Source organism: Rhinopithecus roxellana, chromosome 8 (assembly GCF_007565055.1).
Source record: "Rhinopithecus roxellana isolate Shanxi Qingling chromosome 8, ASM756505v1, whole genome shotgun sequence".
Classification (NCBI taxonomy): domain Eukaryota; kingdom Metazoa; phylum Chordata; class Mammalia; order Primates; family Cercopithecidae; genus Rhinopithecus; species Rhinopithecus roxellana.
Window position 1 is genome coordinate 29667637 of NC_044556.1, and position 19209 is coordinate 29686845.

General features: G+C 39.0%; 1 protein-coding gene across 5 annotated transcripts in view; it reads right to left on the bottom strand.

The window, feature by feature from the left end:
- Window positions 1-205: 205 nt before the first annotated feature.
- Window positions 206-19209, bottom strand: part of VAV3 (vav guanine nucleotide exchange factor 3) — a 448149-nt gene continuing 429145 nt past the window's right edge. For 3 of the 5 annotated variants that reach the window (XM_030935746.1, XM_030935748.1, XM_030935750.1), the window contains 2 exons: window positions 3132-3283; window positions 206-1074 (listed from right to left, as the gene is read on the bottom strand). In XM_030935746.1, the coding sequence (XP_030791606.1) occupies window positions 970-1074; window positions 3132-3283 (257 nt within the window). In that variant the 3' untranslated portion in view covers window positions 206-969. Of the gene's footprint in view, window positions 2439-3131; window positions 3284-19209 lie in introns of all 5 variants that reach the window. The other 2 variants (XM_030935747.1, XM_030935749.1) reach the window with 1 other exon arrangement.

Below are 19209 nucleotides of genomic sequence, written 5' to 3' on the forward strand. Positions count from 1 at the left end.
ACCGCAGCGGCCCTCCTACTAGACGCATAGCGTCCGCAGGGCTGGCGGGGGTGCGGGGGTGACCCCCCCAACATACAGGGCTCCCGTCCTCTCTGGACTGCTGGCAATGACCGGGTACAGGCCCGACAATCCAGTGTCATCCATTTTTAGGGGAACGCTTACTAATACAGGGATCATTCAATAAAAAGACTCCAACTCTTAGAAATCAACTTAGTCACTATTTATTGTATTGACATATTTACAAAATAATACAAAGTGAAATACCACTCTAATTCACCATATTACACAAGGGCTGCATACAAGGCAAGACAAAGTATATGGAAAACATTTACTTCTGTCTTTGGTATTAGAACTCTACACAAATCCGCAGCATTTGAAGTTTCCAATACAAAGTATTAAACGTAGACAAAGATGTAATTGGTAATGTCACAAAAAGGAGCTCTAATAGCCTCTGCTAGGAAACCCCCAGGCCCATGAAATGCAACAGGAAGACTAAACACCATTTATAAGGAGAGGGTCTATTGACTAAATTAAACAATACATGCTACAATACCATCCACAGGAGTGTTTCTGCTTGTATGAGGCTGCTCCCTCCATAACAAAGTTCAGCTGATGGCAACAGACAAAACATTCCCGAGACAGAGTCACAGATAAGACTTTACAGGAAAGAATCCATTCCAAGAGTACACTTTGAGGTGTAACTTTACTGTACAGAACATTTTATAAAATACATTTTTGTGATCATTTACACATATACAAAGACTTAGATGGTTTTAGCAAATAATAATTTTTCTAAAACACAATCACAGTTTACATAATTCTGAGGTAAAGATCTTGAATCTATCCTAGATGAAAAGTCCTAGCCCATGAGGGTCTCTAACAGGGGGATGTGTCCACTGAACCTTGAGTTCTGGCACCCAAACGGCTTGAGGAGAGGGCAGGCCACACCCGCTTCATTTCAGAGATGATTCAAAATTTCAGAACTGAATGCTCCTGGTTCAGCTCTACTAAGTTAATGCTGCTTCTTTTTTTCCAAACATGAAACACTCTCTGCATCTTGTCAGAACACAACTTCTGCTGCGGAAGAAATATTTCATCAGGAAAGGGCCAAGTTAATGTCTTAACTTGACTGCCTTGAATGGGGACTCTGGACCCCAGGAAGAATGTATTTAGGCTCCTCACATAAAAGAGTGATGGCTTGGCAAAACAAATGTACTGCAAGATTCATATTCCCTCGAGTTAATACACTCCCAGGATGGGCTGCAGAGGGGGAGACTCTGAGAGAAGCTGGAAGCCCACAAAAGCCCACTGACCCTCTTTCTGTCCCAGAAATGAATAAAGGACCCAGCTGTGCTTTCCTTCCAAAATCCTCGACAAGGTTGTTTGTGCTCCAAGAAAATGTGGCAATAAAAAAGTCATGTCCCAGATCATCTTTGTGGGGGACGGAAGGGGAGGTGACGGGGAGGAGGTGGATGGGAGGAAAAGGCATGTGTTAATAGATACTGCTGCTATAAAATGACATAAATTATAGCCCTTGATCTGTTTCTGTAAACAATGCCACCTTATTCAGATTATTGGCAACTACTCCTAATATACCTAGCCCACATTCTTTCATAAAGTCAAATACTATATTTCCAAAATAATCCTATGAAATCATGAAGGTTGTGAAGGTTTAGTATGAAGACACCCTCTCTTTTATGTGCTTTTTTCACCTTTTATAAAGAAGTTTGCAAATATAATCAGGACACCACATGAATAATTAAATTCCTTCAGGGATATCTCACTTATGAGGCAAACCTGAGCATTGGCCTCATATTTTATAATATCATGAGTAACATCTGAGGGTAAAAGTGTTTGCCGGGCAATGAGTCACCTTGTTGGACAATTTAAGACAAGTAAGGCTGGATCTTTCCAGTAAGCTGCTCAAATGGCAGAACTCCAATTTTTCTTCATGCTGGGAAAATAAAAATTACACTTCTGTTTCTTTGTACCATCAAATAATCTGCTGAATGACATGTGAGAATAAAGCAAAAGTGTATTAAAGATTTACTGATGACTGGCACTCATGGTATCTGACCGGATGAAGTAAAGGGAAGCATGAACCAATGTGTTTGCAGGGCTCTTCTGGGAAGAACAACTCTTGGTTTTGCCCTGGTCCCTGACAATGACAGACTGGCAGGCTGTTTCTTGCACAGCTCTAGGCAAGCCATTAATCTGTCAGTACCAGCATCTTTAGAAATCTCAGCATTAAGACTTAGGAGGGGCTAAGGAGGGAGGATGTTGAACAGCCAGAAATGCAGCTTTTTAAACACTTCAGTTAATTCACAATGCTGTGCAGGCTTCTATTTATCCCTTCTCTGAAATTTTTGGTGCAGGGTGCGATGCTGGATTTGAATTTATTCATCCTCTTCCACATACGTGGATGGAAACCAGCCCACCTAAAAAAGAAAAGCAACCAACATAGCAACATGACTCTGTATCTGACACTTCAAAAGATTCCACAAACAGAGCATTTTGTTTTCGTAACACCCCAATTAAACTGGGGTTTTATGCCCATTGTAGGTGAGAAGATTGGTTTCACTGCTCTTAGAAGCCTAATAGAGTGAATGATTGAAATGGAGGAATAAAATAAACAGTGTTCTAATCCACTAGCACACAAATAAATATGTAAATTAAGTATAATACGGGGGGCTCTGCTGCATAATGATTCCTATTTCTGCTGTAGAACAGAATGAAAAGACAGAGGTACTATGTCCCATTCTTTCCAATTTAGATCAGCAGCTAATCTTATAGGTATTTTGCAATACACATAAAGTTTAGCTCTATGGCTCAGGGTCTAAAAAGAACTGAAATGCTCCTCAACTCTTTTCCAAGCAGGAAGCTGTCCCACTTGCCCAAGTGAATTTTACATATGTCACTATCATATTCATTTCAAATATTTTCAGCGAGTCCTTGGTATCAGCAAGATACAGCACCAGTTTCCAGAGGGCAGGGGCCTGTGGGCTGACAGCTGCAATACAGTGTAGAGGCTTCTCCCTGCCCACAATAGGTGCCAAAAACTGCTCGGTCCCCTTCATTCACGTGCACCAGCTCACCCTGCCGTTTACTTCTTTACTTAAGGACCAACTTACCCTGCCGTTTACTTCTCCTCTCCACCAGCCATTTGCACTCATCTTTGTGTAAATCTTCACCACATCTCCCTTCAACAAGGACAACTCTCGCATATCTCTTGCACAAAAGTCATACCGAGCAATGGCAATGCCCAGCACTTTTGGACTCAACACTGTCAAGAAATGACAAGGAGTGAGGGTAGGTTTGCAGTTCGTTAACAACCATAAGAACCTAATCAGATGACTGTTATTGATGCTATCAAATGCACAGTCGTGATTTCATTACAGACCAGCGATAATGGCAGAGGAGTTTGAAAGCAGCAAAATTGCTGTTTCAATTCAATCAGATGCAGGCAAATTTGCTTCGTAAGTTTAAAGAACCATTGTCCTGTTTTTCCATTCTTCATAAGAACTTCAAAGTTAGGAATAGTTTTTATAAAAAGGAAACAAAACAGAAAAAACCAAATTAAAAAAACTGGTTAATATCTAAGTATCTAAGGAGATAGATTCTAAAATAATTTCATCATAAATTTCCTATTGATGGCCCAGTAATCTAACTAGCACCTCCAAGGTAAAGCTTTATGATTTTATCCAGTAACTGCTTCAACTAACACTCAAAACAACGAAAGTTTGCTCTGATGTAAATCTCCTGTCAAATCTATGTTATCACTTCTGGTTAAGCGGCACTTTCTTCCCTAATGAAGCTTTCTATGTTAAAACTATTTGGGGATAAATTTAGTTATTGTTTTCTATATAATTCACCTATGTGAAGAGGTGTGAATCAGGTCTCACAGAAGGAACACATAAATGCCATTCATATATTTTCTTTCTTTGAAACAAATACTGCCTTACCGAAAAACGTTACTGACGTATCTAATCAAAAATAAGGTGTCAGGGCATTCATCTCCTGTGTTCAGAGTTGAGTTCTCTCTCTCTCTCTCTCTCTCTCTGTGTGTGTGTGTCTTTAATTTTTGCTGGCAGGAGAGGAGCTAACTTTCTCCCTGTCCCTGCTGGCCCTGTTCTGAAAACAAAACTCCATTCCAGTGGTTCATGTTTGTTAGTCTCTAGTGTTTCATAGCACATTTTATATTAACTTCTCTACCTGTTGCTCTTTGGGGTTATAAAGTGTTTTCAATTATATGTTCAGTGATTCTGAGGATCACTCGTCGGAGGTTGGTGAAACTTTATAAATCTTAAATGGTAAAGGAACTTAAGTGTAAGAAAAAGAGACAAATGGGGAACACCATCCATCTGTATTTTTCACAGTTCCCAGGGCTCAGGCAGCAGAAGTTATGACCCATGTTACCCTGGAAGAGCCTGCCCACTTGGCCACAGGGATCTCTGACCCATTATTCATGGCTTTGTAATGACAGAAATTTTTTTTAGACTCCAGGTGTCCATCATGAGATAAATGAATGGCAATACTGTAAATTTCAGAACTGTAAAGGGAGTAAAAATAGGTCATTTTATTTTACTGTTCAGGACACAAACCACTTTAATAGCTTTCTCACTGAAAACTGTCCCATTACTGGGGCACTACTGTTAGAGTCGGTGCACATAAAAACACCCCTGTGATGGAAAAAACCAATCATTAACTTAACTGTGTGACCTTGCACAGGTCTCTTAACCCTTCAAGGCCACATTTTTTCTCATCTACTGAAATGAAAGGTTTGTACTAGATGACTTGTAAGTTTTTTCTAGTTCTAAATTCTATGATTTTTATTGGGATGTGCAGGTTAATTTTTAAAAATCTATCAGAAAAACAGACTTTATCTAATGTACACCCTAAATGTCATGTAAACAGCCATTAAACTCTCTGGGTAATGACAGAAATCAAGACCAAAATGCCCGCACACAAACTGAAGAACTGCAGAATTCATGGGTGCCAGTCATCTTTTCAAGTAATGTGCACTGTATTTTACTTTTATATTTGAAAACAAACTTGGGATTTTAATTCTATTTATTTTCTTCATGAAAATACATAAACATTGGCTTTTTTTCATCTAAACTTTCTGGTCTTCAAGAAAAGTAATGATTTCATAAATTTTCATCCCCCTTTATACTTTCAGCCCTATCCCTCTGCAAACTCGCCCCAACAGATAAATTATAAAATGTCTCATGGCATGAACACACACACAAACACCAGAGGAGTGAAATGTCATGATGAATAGTGACTTTATGAGAGAGAAGAGTAAAGTGCATGGTGGTAATGGAACTCGAGGGAGTGTCTGTGAGGAGATGTATCCATATGAGAAGCCATACATGGAACTCAAATATTTTATATGCAAGCAGAAGCAAGTTGAAGAGACAAATAAAAGTAGTAAAGCAGTACCTGACCAGAAAGGAGTGGAAGAAGGGGGAACAAAGCTGTAGTCTGGAGGAGTTACAAAAGAAAAGCCACAGAACAAAGAGGGGGCTTTGAGAAAGAAAGAAAAAGAGAGAAGCAAAAGAGCATTTAGGTATCGGCAAAAATATCTCAACACAACTATTTTGTGGTCTGTAATCATGAGAAAACTGTCACATCAAAGTTGGAATACCAAGCTTCATTTTCACCCACTTCTTTCCTATCACCATTTCAAAATGAAGAACAAGTCAAACTTTTACATTTTGATAGACAATAGTATTTTGCAATTCAGAGCTGTCTATCCTTTTATAGGCAAACACAGAGAATACCACTCCACTCTGCCATCTTTGAATCCCATCCATCCATCCAAGGATGGCCAACAATGGCCTCATCCTCTTGAGGTAGTGCCCAATTCCCACTTTGTTACATCAGTGGAAAGGGGTATCCGGTAGATGCTTACTGTAAAGTAATCCTTCACATCAAAACCATTATAAAAAAAAGCCTGTAAGATGGTATCAATGAAACATGCAGAACCCATGGAAAATTCAAGAAAATCATTCATACAATTTGTTAGAAATTACCTCCATCCTCCCAACCAAGCATGCACATGCCAGCTTATTTTCAAAAGGAGAAAAGTGCAATTAGAAATGAAAACCACTCTGGCTCTTATAGCTGGAAAAAAGCAAATATATTCTCCAAATTGTAGAGATGTACAAAAAAGCTACATGTATATGGATGCTCTAAAACTTTTCATTTTACTGTTAATACAAGAGCTAATCACACTTATCAAATGGTTTTGAAGTCTTAAGATACCATGCTGAAAGTGCCATATTCAGTATTTCACTTAATCATCACAACTCTAAGAGGAAGGTACTAATATTATTTCCCCTTTACATCTGAGAAAAATCTGGAATCAAACCTAAGTGATGTGACTCCAGGGTACCTGCTCTTAGAGACTGTTGGACTACTCTGCAACTGCCGCTCTGCTTCAGGCACCCCCGCAGGCAGCTATATAACGTGACCTGCTGATACCACGGTGCCACTGCAACGGAAAAGGCAAGGTGTGGTTGTATACTTTCTCCCAGTATTGATTCTCCCCTTCTTTCACGTCTTAGATTATGCATTGGGCTGTGTTTGCCTAGAGAGAAGGCTACATTTCTCAGCCTCCCTTGCAGTTCGGTAGAGCCATACAACCAAGTTCTGGCCAGTGGAATATAAACAACGGTGTCATGAGACAGGGTCAGGGACCTTTCCTAAGAATACAGTGGGCACAGGCCTTTGCCTTTCTTTTTGGCTCTTCATTCTATCCTGCTGCCTGGAATGTGAAAGCTATTATGTTGGTCCATGAGGAGGAAAGCCTCCCCTTCAGGATGGTGGAGCATGAGCCTGAAGGAACCTGGATCACTAAAGATTTCCTGGAACAGAGATGACCAGCCCTGCCCTCCAGCCCTGGAGTGTTTCCAGGATTTTTTGGGAAAGAGAAATAACTATCTTCTTGAAGCCTATTTAAGGTTTTTGGGTTGCTGTTACTTGTACCATGGCCTAATCTGAACTGTGACAAAAAGTTTTCTATAGCCAAGGATGAGGTAAAAGTGAGCTAAGACAACTGGGAATGAGTTCACATCATCTTCCAATATATTCTGCCTCTCTTCAGGTAACCGCTTGACTTGACAGCCACAGAATTCTTCCAAAGTTAATATTCTTGTCATGAAAGGGTCCTAAGGATATCTGTGGATAGCAGGGACTTATTAAGGAGATTCCCAGACACCACCCAAGCAGACTGGCCAAGAGAATTGGAGGGAGTTTAGTTATTCTTAGAATCAACGGCCTTGGAGCCCTCATATACACACTGATGCATTCATGACAGACTTTTCTCCTGAATGGCCTCATGTTTACTTTTCACCTACCACGAAGTATACTCTTGTTGATAATCAAAGTCCTTTTCTATTCCATTGCACATTCTGCAGTACATTTATTATTTTTAAGTATACTGATACATGCCATTACAACTAATTTTTATAATCAGCCCAAGTAATTTTCAGTCATGCAGTAGAAATGGTACATTTTCATTTTCTTGATATCATGATACACTGTTAGAGGATAGGATGCCACCTCCATTTTAATGAGCAAATGATACATCTAACTCTATTACTGGCAATCTGGTGCTAAGATTCCTATCCCATGTCTGTGAAAACTGTAGTTAGAAGCCCTCATTCTAACATTCCAAACATTACTTCTGTCGGGCATTAGAATTCTCTCCTTGGACTGTTTTCTTTTCTTTCTTTTGAGACGGAGTTTCCCTCTGTCACCCAGTTTGGAATGCAGTTGAGCGATCTCGGCTCACTGCAAGCTCCTCCTCCCGGGTTAACATCATTCTCAGCCTCCCGAGTAGCTGGGACTGTTTTCTAAGTGTCCATCCTTGTGTGTCTCTCTCTCTGGGACTATTTTATCCATAAATAAATAAAACACTATATTTCTCCAAAATTTCCAATGCAGGTAATTTACACCAAGAGTCTGGAATATAACAAGAGATAAGTTAGCTCTAGAAGAGAGAAATAATAAGCCAGTGAAAACACAGTTAAATGCAAATGAAATAATTTCAACAATAGGTAGATAAATTAGATAAGATAACCTATCTGTAATCTTAAAATATCTAATATTCCTGAAGGAATATGGGTAATGCTTCACCAAAGGACTTGAAGCTCTGTTTCAATTACAGAATATCAGGGTGCTAGCCTTCTCTCTTATCTAACTCTAAAAGCCTTATCATCATTTGCATTCCTATCAAGTAGCTAGAAATAGAATCCTCTTAAATCTTATCTAAAATATTATAATTCCATCCAAACAGCAGTTAGCCCTCACAGTTAGGCTTTGGCCCCGCTGCTGTCTTCACTTAAACTAATTTTTTCCCTGATGAATGCAGGAGATTCTTGGATATGACTTGGCTTCTCACCTGAATTTCAGTCAATGGCTTCAAATGTTTTCATGACACTACTACGAAGACTAGCTTTTACGTCTGATTGAATGTGTCTGAAACCAAATTCCTCATCTTCTTCCCTGTAATCTAGCTCAAACTCCCATGTTTCCCCTAGGCAAGAACTCCCCTGTTCTCTCTGTGAACTACCCTTGCAAAGTTAGTACACCGTTCAGCCCTCCCTGTCCCCTTTCTAAGTAAAGTGCTTTCTTCCTCTGCAATATGAAGTTAATCTTGCAGTACTTTTCAGCTGCACCATCCCAATTCAGGTATCTATATCATTCCTACCATCAGAAAACTGCCAGCCAAATGGTCTTCTTACTTCTGGCTTTCTTTCTCTTCTGTTCTAAATACTGCCTCACAGCAACTCACCTTTGATGTAGAGTCCGTCATGCTATTTATTAAATTAGGAAATCCAAACCCTTGGCCTGAATTTCATAACAGTTCATAATCTGGCCACTCTTGCCTCTCTAATGAAATTTGCATACATTTCCACATGTGTTCTCTTTACCCAGACCAGCTTCCTACTACCTCCTGAGGCCCTCAGCTACATCTCCAACTCCAAATATCTGCTCATTCTGGAATGCTGCTCCTTCCCTGGCCTCTGCTAACCTTAACTTCCCTGGCTCAAAAGTTCAGCCCAGACCCCTCCCAGGAGCCTTCCCTGACAATCCAGACAACACTCTGGCCTCTTCTTTGATCTTTCCTAGCCCTCTGGTAGGCATTTGCATCATGGCACTTCATGGCTCTGATATCTAATTACTGTAGGTTCTGTGTTGTATCCCCAATTAGACAGTGATTCTGGAGGGCAGGGGCCAGTTCTTATATGCTTCTGTATCCTCCACAGGATCAGGTCCAGTGCTAAGCGACTGAAGCTGCTGAATGGACAAGTATCTCGGCAGGGTATTTAATTTTGCAAGTTCCTTATGTCTCCTCCTTCCATTCCTTTAGCTCATCATCTGCTCACTTAAACTGCTCCATAAGACTTCCAACAAAGGCCAGCAAAACACAAAGGAAAGAGCGAAATATGTTCAGGTCCTATTCCCCAGGCTTCCTGAGAGTCACAATCTATCAGTGATATTCCTACAATAACGATTTTTTTTTTTCTGAGATGCTGAACACCTATTAACTACTGTATGTCTCATGGCATTAACTATACTCTATGCCTGAGGAATCTTCTTAGGAGTAAAAGGTTAATCAGTTTCTCCTGCCACCCAGTGTATAGCTCTCAGCCAAACATTTTAAGGATTGGTAGGGATGCTTTCTACTTTTCTACACACTGTAGCGTGACTTATTGTTGTCACTCTTCCTATGTATCAATGGTAACTGCCTTTGGGCCTTAGTTCCTTTGAGCTGGGAAAACAGCATTTGAATGCCTGGCACCTACTGAGACAAGAGTAAAAGATAACATGTTTCTCCAAGAAAGTATGGATTTAAACCCAGATGCAAGCAATATCAGAATAAGGTATTTGATAAAAATATTTTTAGAATGATTTAACCTGTAAAATATATTTCCGTCCATACTGATAATATATCCACGTGTTTCTACATATACAGATGCATGGTTTCATCATCAAACTCCTCCTACAATACCAAGAAACTTCTAAAGCAAAAATTATTGGTAGGTGTATGTCCTGGAATAGAATTAAAAAGAGCTCAGTAACACTGACATTTAAATGTGGATGTTGAGGTGATTATCACCTCCTAGACTCTCCATTCACTGACTAACATTACAGATAACCTACCCGCATCATGTTATTCTGGAAGCTTCTTGAGAGAACCCTTTTATGCACATCAGCATCCATTTAGATAATATTATACCAATACTGTGACCTTTTTCAATAGGTAATCATTTGCAAACTGGATGCTTCATTTAAGGGCCTAACTTTCCCCCTTTTACAAACACTTTCAACTCTATATTAGCACAGACAAGGGAGGACACCTTGCTTAGAGAGACCATCACACTTAGGTAGGTATCTGGTTATTTTGCATGTGTATGACACCTGGCTCTCAATTGAGCTAACATTCATGGGGCATTATTAGCAAATGCCTCAGTGGCTCATAATTTAGTGACTTAATGTTTCCAGTTAGGAACTATTAAGAGCACAGTCAAATATTATTTATCAAGTTTTCCAAGTTAAGCAAAACCTAAAGTACTAACATTACCTAATATGAACAGAAGTTATCTGTTAAATAAATAAACTGGGAATAGAAGTTATCAGCATAGCCATAATAACTGATTGGCAAATCATTAGTGGTTATTATTTCAGTTCTGAGACCTGATTGAGAAGATAAAGCCACAAAACACAGAAGAACGTCAATTAAAAAGAAAAAGAACACAGTGTTTATGGTAGGATAAAAAAGTACTAGTGACTGGATATTTAATGCCTATACTTTTGTGCCAAGGCTAAGGACTGCTTTAAAGTATTATGTTCTGCCTTGATTGTGCTATTAATGTTCATGAGTAAACGAAAATTTACTCAGTTTTCAGTAATACTTGAAATTTTTACACATTGGAAACCAACCTCAATCGACACTCTTCCTTCAGGTACTAGTTATTACATCCTAAGTATTTTTGAACTAACAATTATCCATTACATGTATCAGAGAACATTACCCTAAGTTATTTGCTAAGTATCCTCTGCCATAGACATTCCTCAACACTCAGTTTTTAGTTGTAACAAGCACATGTGTTCTCACTCACTTCGGTAACAAAAAGTTGTTAGTAAGAATATGAGAAGACTGGGCCAATGGTACCGTCAACACAGTGATCACTTGCGTTTGCTGCCCAGCAGTGGCCCTAGATGTTTTCCTGAAGAACTGTACTCCTAAGTGGGATGCTTTGATGAGCAGTCTAGGAGGTTCTTTTTGCCAAGATTGTCTACAGATGGCCTAACAGCAGAGAACATGCTGAGAATTTAATGAATGCTTAATTTAAATTTGTGATCCTTACCCTGGTTTTATTTTAGAACTCAGGCATATTGTTTTAGATGGCCTGCAAAATTCATAGACAGAGTATCAACTAACTGCTCCCAATCTCTCCCAAACAAAATGATCTAAAACCCCGTTGTTTAGTGCTTATTGTATATTTTATATATTGTATATTTTATATATTGAAAAAAACTAGGAACAATTTAGATTACTTTCATTTAATTGAATGGTAAGTTGACAAATTTCTGTTAACCCAAAATCCAAAGCTGTAACAAGGAAAACTATGTCTAGGATTATTGTAAAAAATAAACCACTACTTAGTATTCAATGCTACAGAGTATAAACATATAAAGCTATTAACAAGAAAACAAAGTAAGTATAAGGTCTTTCTTATTGCTATGGGAAATTGCCTAGGGATTTCAGATTATTTATATGCATATGGTTTATCAAGATGTTAATTTTAAATCCATATTTAAAAAATATTTGGCAGATGTTTATTATATGGCTAATGTGCCAAAGACTGTGCTAAGATATTACAGGAGATACAATGATAGGTAGAGCCTCTGACATCAAAGGAGCTCAGAAATTAGTGAAGATATAGACACAGAAATTATGTAGAGATATGGAAATGATTCATTTTGGATTGAGAATGCTATGATTAGACTTTAGGCTCTACTGGAGCCCTCAACACAAAACAAAACCTTCCAAACTCCAGTTGCTCAGGGCAAAATCCTTAGAGTTATTCTTAGGTCTTCTCTTACTATTACGCATCACATCTGATGTGTCATAATATCCTTTTGGATCACCCTCAAAATATAAATATAGTCACCTACATGGCTACGCACTGTTCCAGGTCACTATCATTACTTACCTTGATTGCTGTATGGGCCTAACTGGTCTTCCTGCGCCTACCTTGTCATCTCTTTTTCATGGTCTTTTTTATAACACAGAAGCTAGAATAATCCTTTAAAGGCAGACCATGTTTCTCCTTTGCCTAAATCCCTCCAATGGTTTCCTGTTTCTTCAAGAGTAAAAGCTTTAAGGCCTTAAGTGATCTGGCCTCACTTATCCCTTGAATCTCATCTCCGGCTACTCTTCCTCTTGGTCCTTCTGCTCTGGCCACATTGCTCAGTCAGACATACCCCTTCCTTAGCACTGGCAGAATCTCTCTTTCACGTCCTCGAGTCTTGACTCAAATGCAACCTTCACAACGAGGCCTGCTGTCATGTCCTATAAAATAGTCATGGATCCGCACCACTAGTGCCATGTGATGCTGACAGAAACAGAGCTTATTGTGGGAACAACACATAAGCAGAGAAGTAGGTAGAGTACCTGCAATCTCCCAAACTCCCATTGTCCTACCGCTGAAGTGAGGCACAAATGCTCTGCACACACTGTGATTACAGTTTCAGCATCCTGCTCTATGTATTGACTGGATATTTATGCAAGCTAATAATAACAGAAGCTCCCTGGTCACACAAGTGGCCTGTTAGAAAGGGAAGCTTCTAGAGCCAGTGGCTGGTGTCAGCCTGCTCTACCATTGAACTAACTCAGAAATGATGAACCAGCTTTCTGCTATGCTGCCAGAAAGAGGGAAAATGATACTATAGTTTTATTCACCCAACCAGCCCAGTTAAAAATTGTAAGCCATCCCTCAGCATTCATGAGTACCACTCCTTTGGTAGGGTTTCTTTTTCCCAGAGCACTCAGTAACGTCTAACATAATACACTTAATTATTTTTCTAAATCCATTAGCTACCTTCCCTACTGGCAAGTGGAATCTCCATAAGGACAGGGAATTTTATCCATGCTATTCACTGCTGTATTTTAACAGTGCCTGCCCTGAAGTAGGCTCTCAATTAAGATTTGTTGAATGAATGCATTAATGAATAATGAATGAATGAATGAATGTGGGGAACTATGGAGGAGGTTAATGGTGAGGATGCAACAACTAAAGAATAAATGAGGAAAGAAGTGCTTGGATTCAATTCAAACATGTAGCACTGTACCCTTTGAGGAGGAAGGAGAAAGGGAAAGGTGGAAATGAACTGGGGAAGAATGAGTTTTGAATAAAGAAAAATCTCAGTCAATGAGTCAGGCAATATTGAAATTTTTGTGCCCAGTCTGACAAATTGGAGTGCATTTGTCAGAGGATGGTGAAGATGGTGAGAGATTGACAACCATTTATATGATGAGGAATTGATTAATTATTTTAGAAAAGAAAAGAAAAGGAAGGAATGACGAGGTAGGAAGGAAGCGTGGGGAAGGGGAAAGAACATACCAGATGAAAGGTTATCATGAGAGGGAGAGTATATAGTATATTTATTCTGAATATACATTATTTTATAGTATATTTGGGGTTACCTTGGTAGGAAGAATACATATTTATTTTGAACTAATCATAGCAAATAGCTATAGTAAATCAAATTTCTAGATCCATATAAGAAAAAAAAACTTAATTTTGTTCAGAAAATAGGGTGTTTTGTGTGGTATGGAACATAAAGTCCCCTGAGTGTTCAAGCAAAGCCTGATGATGACTTCTCAGGAGTGTTATAGAACATGCTTGTTTAAAAAACCTGTATTAGGGCTAATGTGGATGGTAAGTTTGAAGTGCCTAGACACAAGAAGAGTTTCTCTGGCATTCCTAGCTATTGTTCAGATGTTAAGCTATATTGTATATAACACTTGAGACATGTGTGTGATAGAGTATTTAGTGCAAGCAGAGGCTCACAAATGTTGAATGCACGAAGCAATGAATGAAAGTATTATGCAGTCAGCTTATTAATGCTATTAAGAGCAAAAGAGTTGCAGAGTTAAAACCTGCTACCTTATGCAGATTTGGGATTCAGCAGAGAAAGTCAAACATCAGTCAATATCAGGAAAAAGAGAGATATCAGCATTGATCCTCATAACTAGGATCCTGGTTAAATTTTTAGGAAGAAAAAATGGGAATTTCTCCCAATTTAGATGAATTTCTGTTTGTTTTTCAAGCAAGAGACTAGTAAAACCAAATTCTTGGATCAGGGCTGCTATATGAAAGCACTATGGTAAATTAGGGAATGTTACATATATTAACTGCATTGAGACCAGTTACGTATGTATGTATGTGTGTGTATGTATGTGTGTATGTATGTATTTTTGATATTGAGTCTTCCTCTGTTGCCCAGGCTGGAGTGCAGTGGTGCCATCTTGGCTCACTACAACCTCCTCCTCCTGGGTTCAAGCAATTCTTTTGCCTCAGCCTCCAGAGTAGCTGGGATTACAGATGCTTGCCACCACAACTGGCTAATTTTTGTATTCTTAGTAAAGACGGGGTTTCACCATGTTGGCCAGGCAGGTTTCAAACTCCTAACCTCAAATGATCTACCTGTTTCGGCCTCTCAAAGTGCTGGGGATTACAGGCATGAGCCACTGAGCCTGGCCGAGATCAGTTTTCAATTTAGAAGATGAGGTTATATGAGACAGTATAAAAGTATTAATGAACAGTATAAAAGATGAGAAATTCTAAGATCGTAAGTACTGCTTCTGAGCCTTGAAACATTTAAAAGATAGCACTGAATGAGGTATCTGAATCTGTAGAATTTACACCCGTAAGCCATATTCTGAAGGGATCCTGGATACCGGTTGCTAACTTTTAAAGCCATCAGGCTCAGAATAAAAATGCCTTAGAGTAGCTGGTAAAGATCCTGAAGTAAGTAAGTAAAAAAGGAGAAGCCCAGCATCACTTATGATGAAGATGTACAATTGCAGTTGATCAGTTGCTCAAGAACTGTAAATTCTGTGGACACCATAGACATACTGAGAGAGAAGAATATAAAAATGTCAGCAATATGTTATAACTAACTTAGTCCATAGAATAGTGTGTATACTGAAAGAGCGGGTCCAAGCCCCAGGAAACAGAAGTAAAAACCAAAGTATCAGGGAAAAGGAGAAGGACTTTATAAATATACTTAAAATTGTCAAATGAGGCTAATGTAACACTTCACACTGGGTAACAGTATTGGAAGTGGTAGCAGGAGCAGCAATAGTAATAGCAGGAGCAAAACACATAGCACTTCCCACATGTGAGACACTATTCTCAGTATTTCACACCTACTAACTCTTTTAAGGCTCCTAACATGAGCATTAAACACTACGAGACAGTGTTGCATGATGAAATAAACTGGGGAAAACTCTAGATAAACTGTCACTTTCCTAGAAGGGAATATATCATACTAGCAGCATTTCTCATATAACTGTTTGACAAAAGATATATTTTCATGGTACTTGTCACAGGGCTAGAGATTCCTGGAATACTCCACTGAAAATATTGATCTAATATATGTAAAAGGGGTTTGAAAAGTAAGAGTGTCCTGCTAATCATCAAATTATTGAATTTCAGAATTCTTAAGTACTCTTATTCCATATCAAATATTTAATACAATATTTCAGACAAATGGCCATGCAAGTATTGTTTAGGAGCCTGCACTGGCAGGAAGTGCAGTCTCTCAGAAAGATGAGGCATTTCACCACAGAAAAGCGATACAATTCACTGAAAACACTTTTTTTTTTTGTATTAAGGTAGTGTTTTTTTTTATAAATTCTATTCACTGACTGCCTGACTGCTCTAATACTGCAGAGTCCCCTTATAACTCCAAGTTACAAAAATGACAAAAAGAAAAATTAGAATAAGGATGGAACATTTTAGAGAAAAGTTTAAAATTAATACAACGAAACTGCAGCAGGTCAAACGGTGGCCCTTCAAAAAGGTATGCCCACCCAGAACCTGTGAACCTGTGAATGTGGTTTTATTTGAAACAGGAGTCTTTGCAGATGTAATTCAGTTAAGGATCTCAAAATGAGATCAAGCTGTATTTGGGTGGACCCTAAATCCAATGACAAGTGTCCATAAGAGAAAAGAAGGGACAATGATACACAGAGAAGGTGACATGAAGATGAGCAGAGACTGGAGCAGTGCATCTGTAAACCAAGTCACACCAAGGATTGACACTAGAAACTGGGAGAGGAGCCTGGGAGGGATTCTCCCTCAGAGTCTCCAGAAAGAATTAGCCCTGCTAACACATTGATTTTCAACTCCTGACCTCCAGAAGGGTGAGAGAGTAAATTTATGTTGTTTTAAGCCACTCAGTTTATGGTAATTTTATAGTAGTTCTAGGAAACTAATATAATGAGATTAAAACAAATATTTAAATTACTGGAATAAAATTAGATCATATCAAACCCAATTGCAAAATGACTGAGGAAAAGATGACAAAAAACTGAGGATACAATAAAATCAGAAAATAAAGGCAGATGCATATGGGAATGCTGAATTAAAAGGACAAGGGAGAAACTAAGTTAAGTGGATGTTTGGGAACCTGTATGAAGGAGATAATAAATACTGTCTCCATTATATTGTAACATAACTAATAAATAGTAGTTAAGGAATTATTAGGATGTTTAAGGAATTATCAGGAATAAGAATGCTACTTTATGTTCTACTGAGTTAAATAAATATGACACAAATTATCCAAGTTTCTGTTTCTGCCCAAAATACAGACTAAAAATGAAGGATAAGCATGTTGTTGGATGGTGAATAGAATAATGGGGACAGTGGGTGGCAGGAAAGAGACCACACCCAGAGAGGCAGCCTAGGCTCTGTTCTGGCTTCTACTTCTTCCTGCAAGGTCAACCTTATGGCTGCAATGACAAAAGTAGCCTTCGTCAATCTTTGAAGAATTTCTACACTATTTGTCACCACACTGAAAGGAACATGCTGATTTACATTTTGCTTTCAAACTCACCCATATTCCCATGCTTTTCCAGTATCAACTTACCACTCTAATATCTGCTGTGTCCCCTGTGAACCTTAGACTCTGACTTCACTTATTTAGCCCCTTCTGAGGCTATTTCATGCAAAGCATGTGCAAAAGTACAATTGAGAATGACAAGCCAAGGGTCCTGGCTCCTAGGGCTCCAGAGAACAATGCACCAGAAGAAATTAAGCCTATATACAAATGCCTATAATTCTCACATCACTATACTCTATGTGAACTATGAAATGAAGAACTAATGATTCATAAAATTCTACCTTCAATCCAGACTACTCTCCTTAGTGCCAGCTGCATCCTGAATCATTGAATATCTGCAGGTATCTAAATACTGCAAAACTGAATATATTACCTTTTCTCTTAAATCTGTTCTATCTCTTCTGTTTCCTGGTTTGTCAATGGTTTTATCGCTTGCCAGTTGTCCAAAGCAAATACTTATGTACCATAATTGTGCTAATTAGATTTCAAATCCTTTGTCCAATCAACTCAACCTCTAAGATATATGCAAACCTGCCACTGTCCTTCTGTACTGTCACTATGCAACTCATGCCCAAAGCATACTTATTCCTCTCATGGACATCTGCAATAGCCTCCTAACTCATCTCCCCTCTGTGCATGCCTTCCTCCAGGCCACTCCTCAGGAGCAGTCAGTGGTCTTTCAAAACAATGTAAATTAGTGCATGTCATTTTCTGTCTGCAAAACTTCAATACTTTCCTGCTGCAAATATCAGAATCCACTCACTATACTCCCAACACATTGGTCCTTTTTCAGTTCCTTAAACATACAAAGTTCTCTACTGCTTATGAGCCTTCACACAAGTGACCTCTTCGCTATGCAGGTTCCCTATTGGCTACCACCCCACACCCTGACAGCTCTCATAGATCCTTTAAGTTTAGTCTGACTGTCACTTCTTCAAAAAGTCCTTCTCTGACCCTACAGGCTAAATGGCCTTGCTCCCATTTCCTTGTACTTATGCTTCAGCTTCATAAAGATGATCAAAATTGTGATTATTGAAGGCGTTTGTTTTTGTCTGTTCTTGTTCACCAGATTGTGAATCTTATTCACTATTATAATTCCAGTATCTAGCACAGGGCCTAGCGTATGCTAAGTATTGAAAATATTTGCAGGATAGAGGGATGAAGGAAGGAAGGAAGGAAGGAAGGAAGGAAGGAAGGAAGGAAGGAAGGAAGGAAGGAAGCAAGCAGATCCAATGAGGTCCCAGGTAAGGAACAGATGGCTTCAAATATGATCTGTTCAAGACATTTCTCAAAAGAAGACATTCATACAGCCAACAGACACAGGAAAAAATGCTCATCATCACTGGCCATCAGAGAAATGCAAATCAAAACCACAATGAGATACCATCTCACACCAGTTAGAATGGCAATCATTAAAAAGTCAGGAAACAACAGGTGCTGGAGAGGATGTGGAGAAATAGGAACACTTGTACACTGTTGGTGGGACTGTAAACTACTTCAACCATTATGGAAAACAGTATGGCGATTCCTCAAGGATCTAGAACTAGAAGTACCATATGACCCACATCCCATTACTGGGGATATACACAAAGGATTATAAATCATGCTGCTATAAAGACACATGCACACGTATGTTTATTGTGGCACTATTCACAATAGCAAAGACTTGGAATCAACCCAAATGTCCATCAGTGACAGACTGGATTAAGAAAATGTGGCACATATACACCATGGAATACTATGCAGCCATAAAAAAGGATGAGTTTGTGTCCTTTGTAGTGGCATGGATGAAGCTGGAAACCATCATTCTCAGCAAACTATCGCAAGAACAGAAAACCAAACACCGCATGTTCTCACTCATAGGTGGGAACTGAACAATGAGATCACTTGGACTCGGGAAGGGGAACATCACACACCGGGGCCTATCATGGGGAGGGGGGAGGGGGGAGGGATTGCATTGGGAGTTATACCTGATGTAAATGATGAGTTGATGGGTGCTGACGAATTGATGGGTGCAGCACACCAACATGGCACAAATATACATATGTAACAAACCTGCAC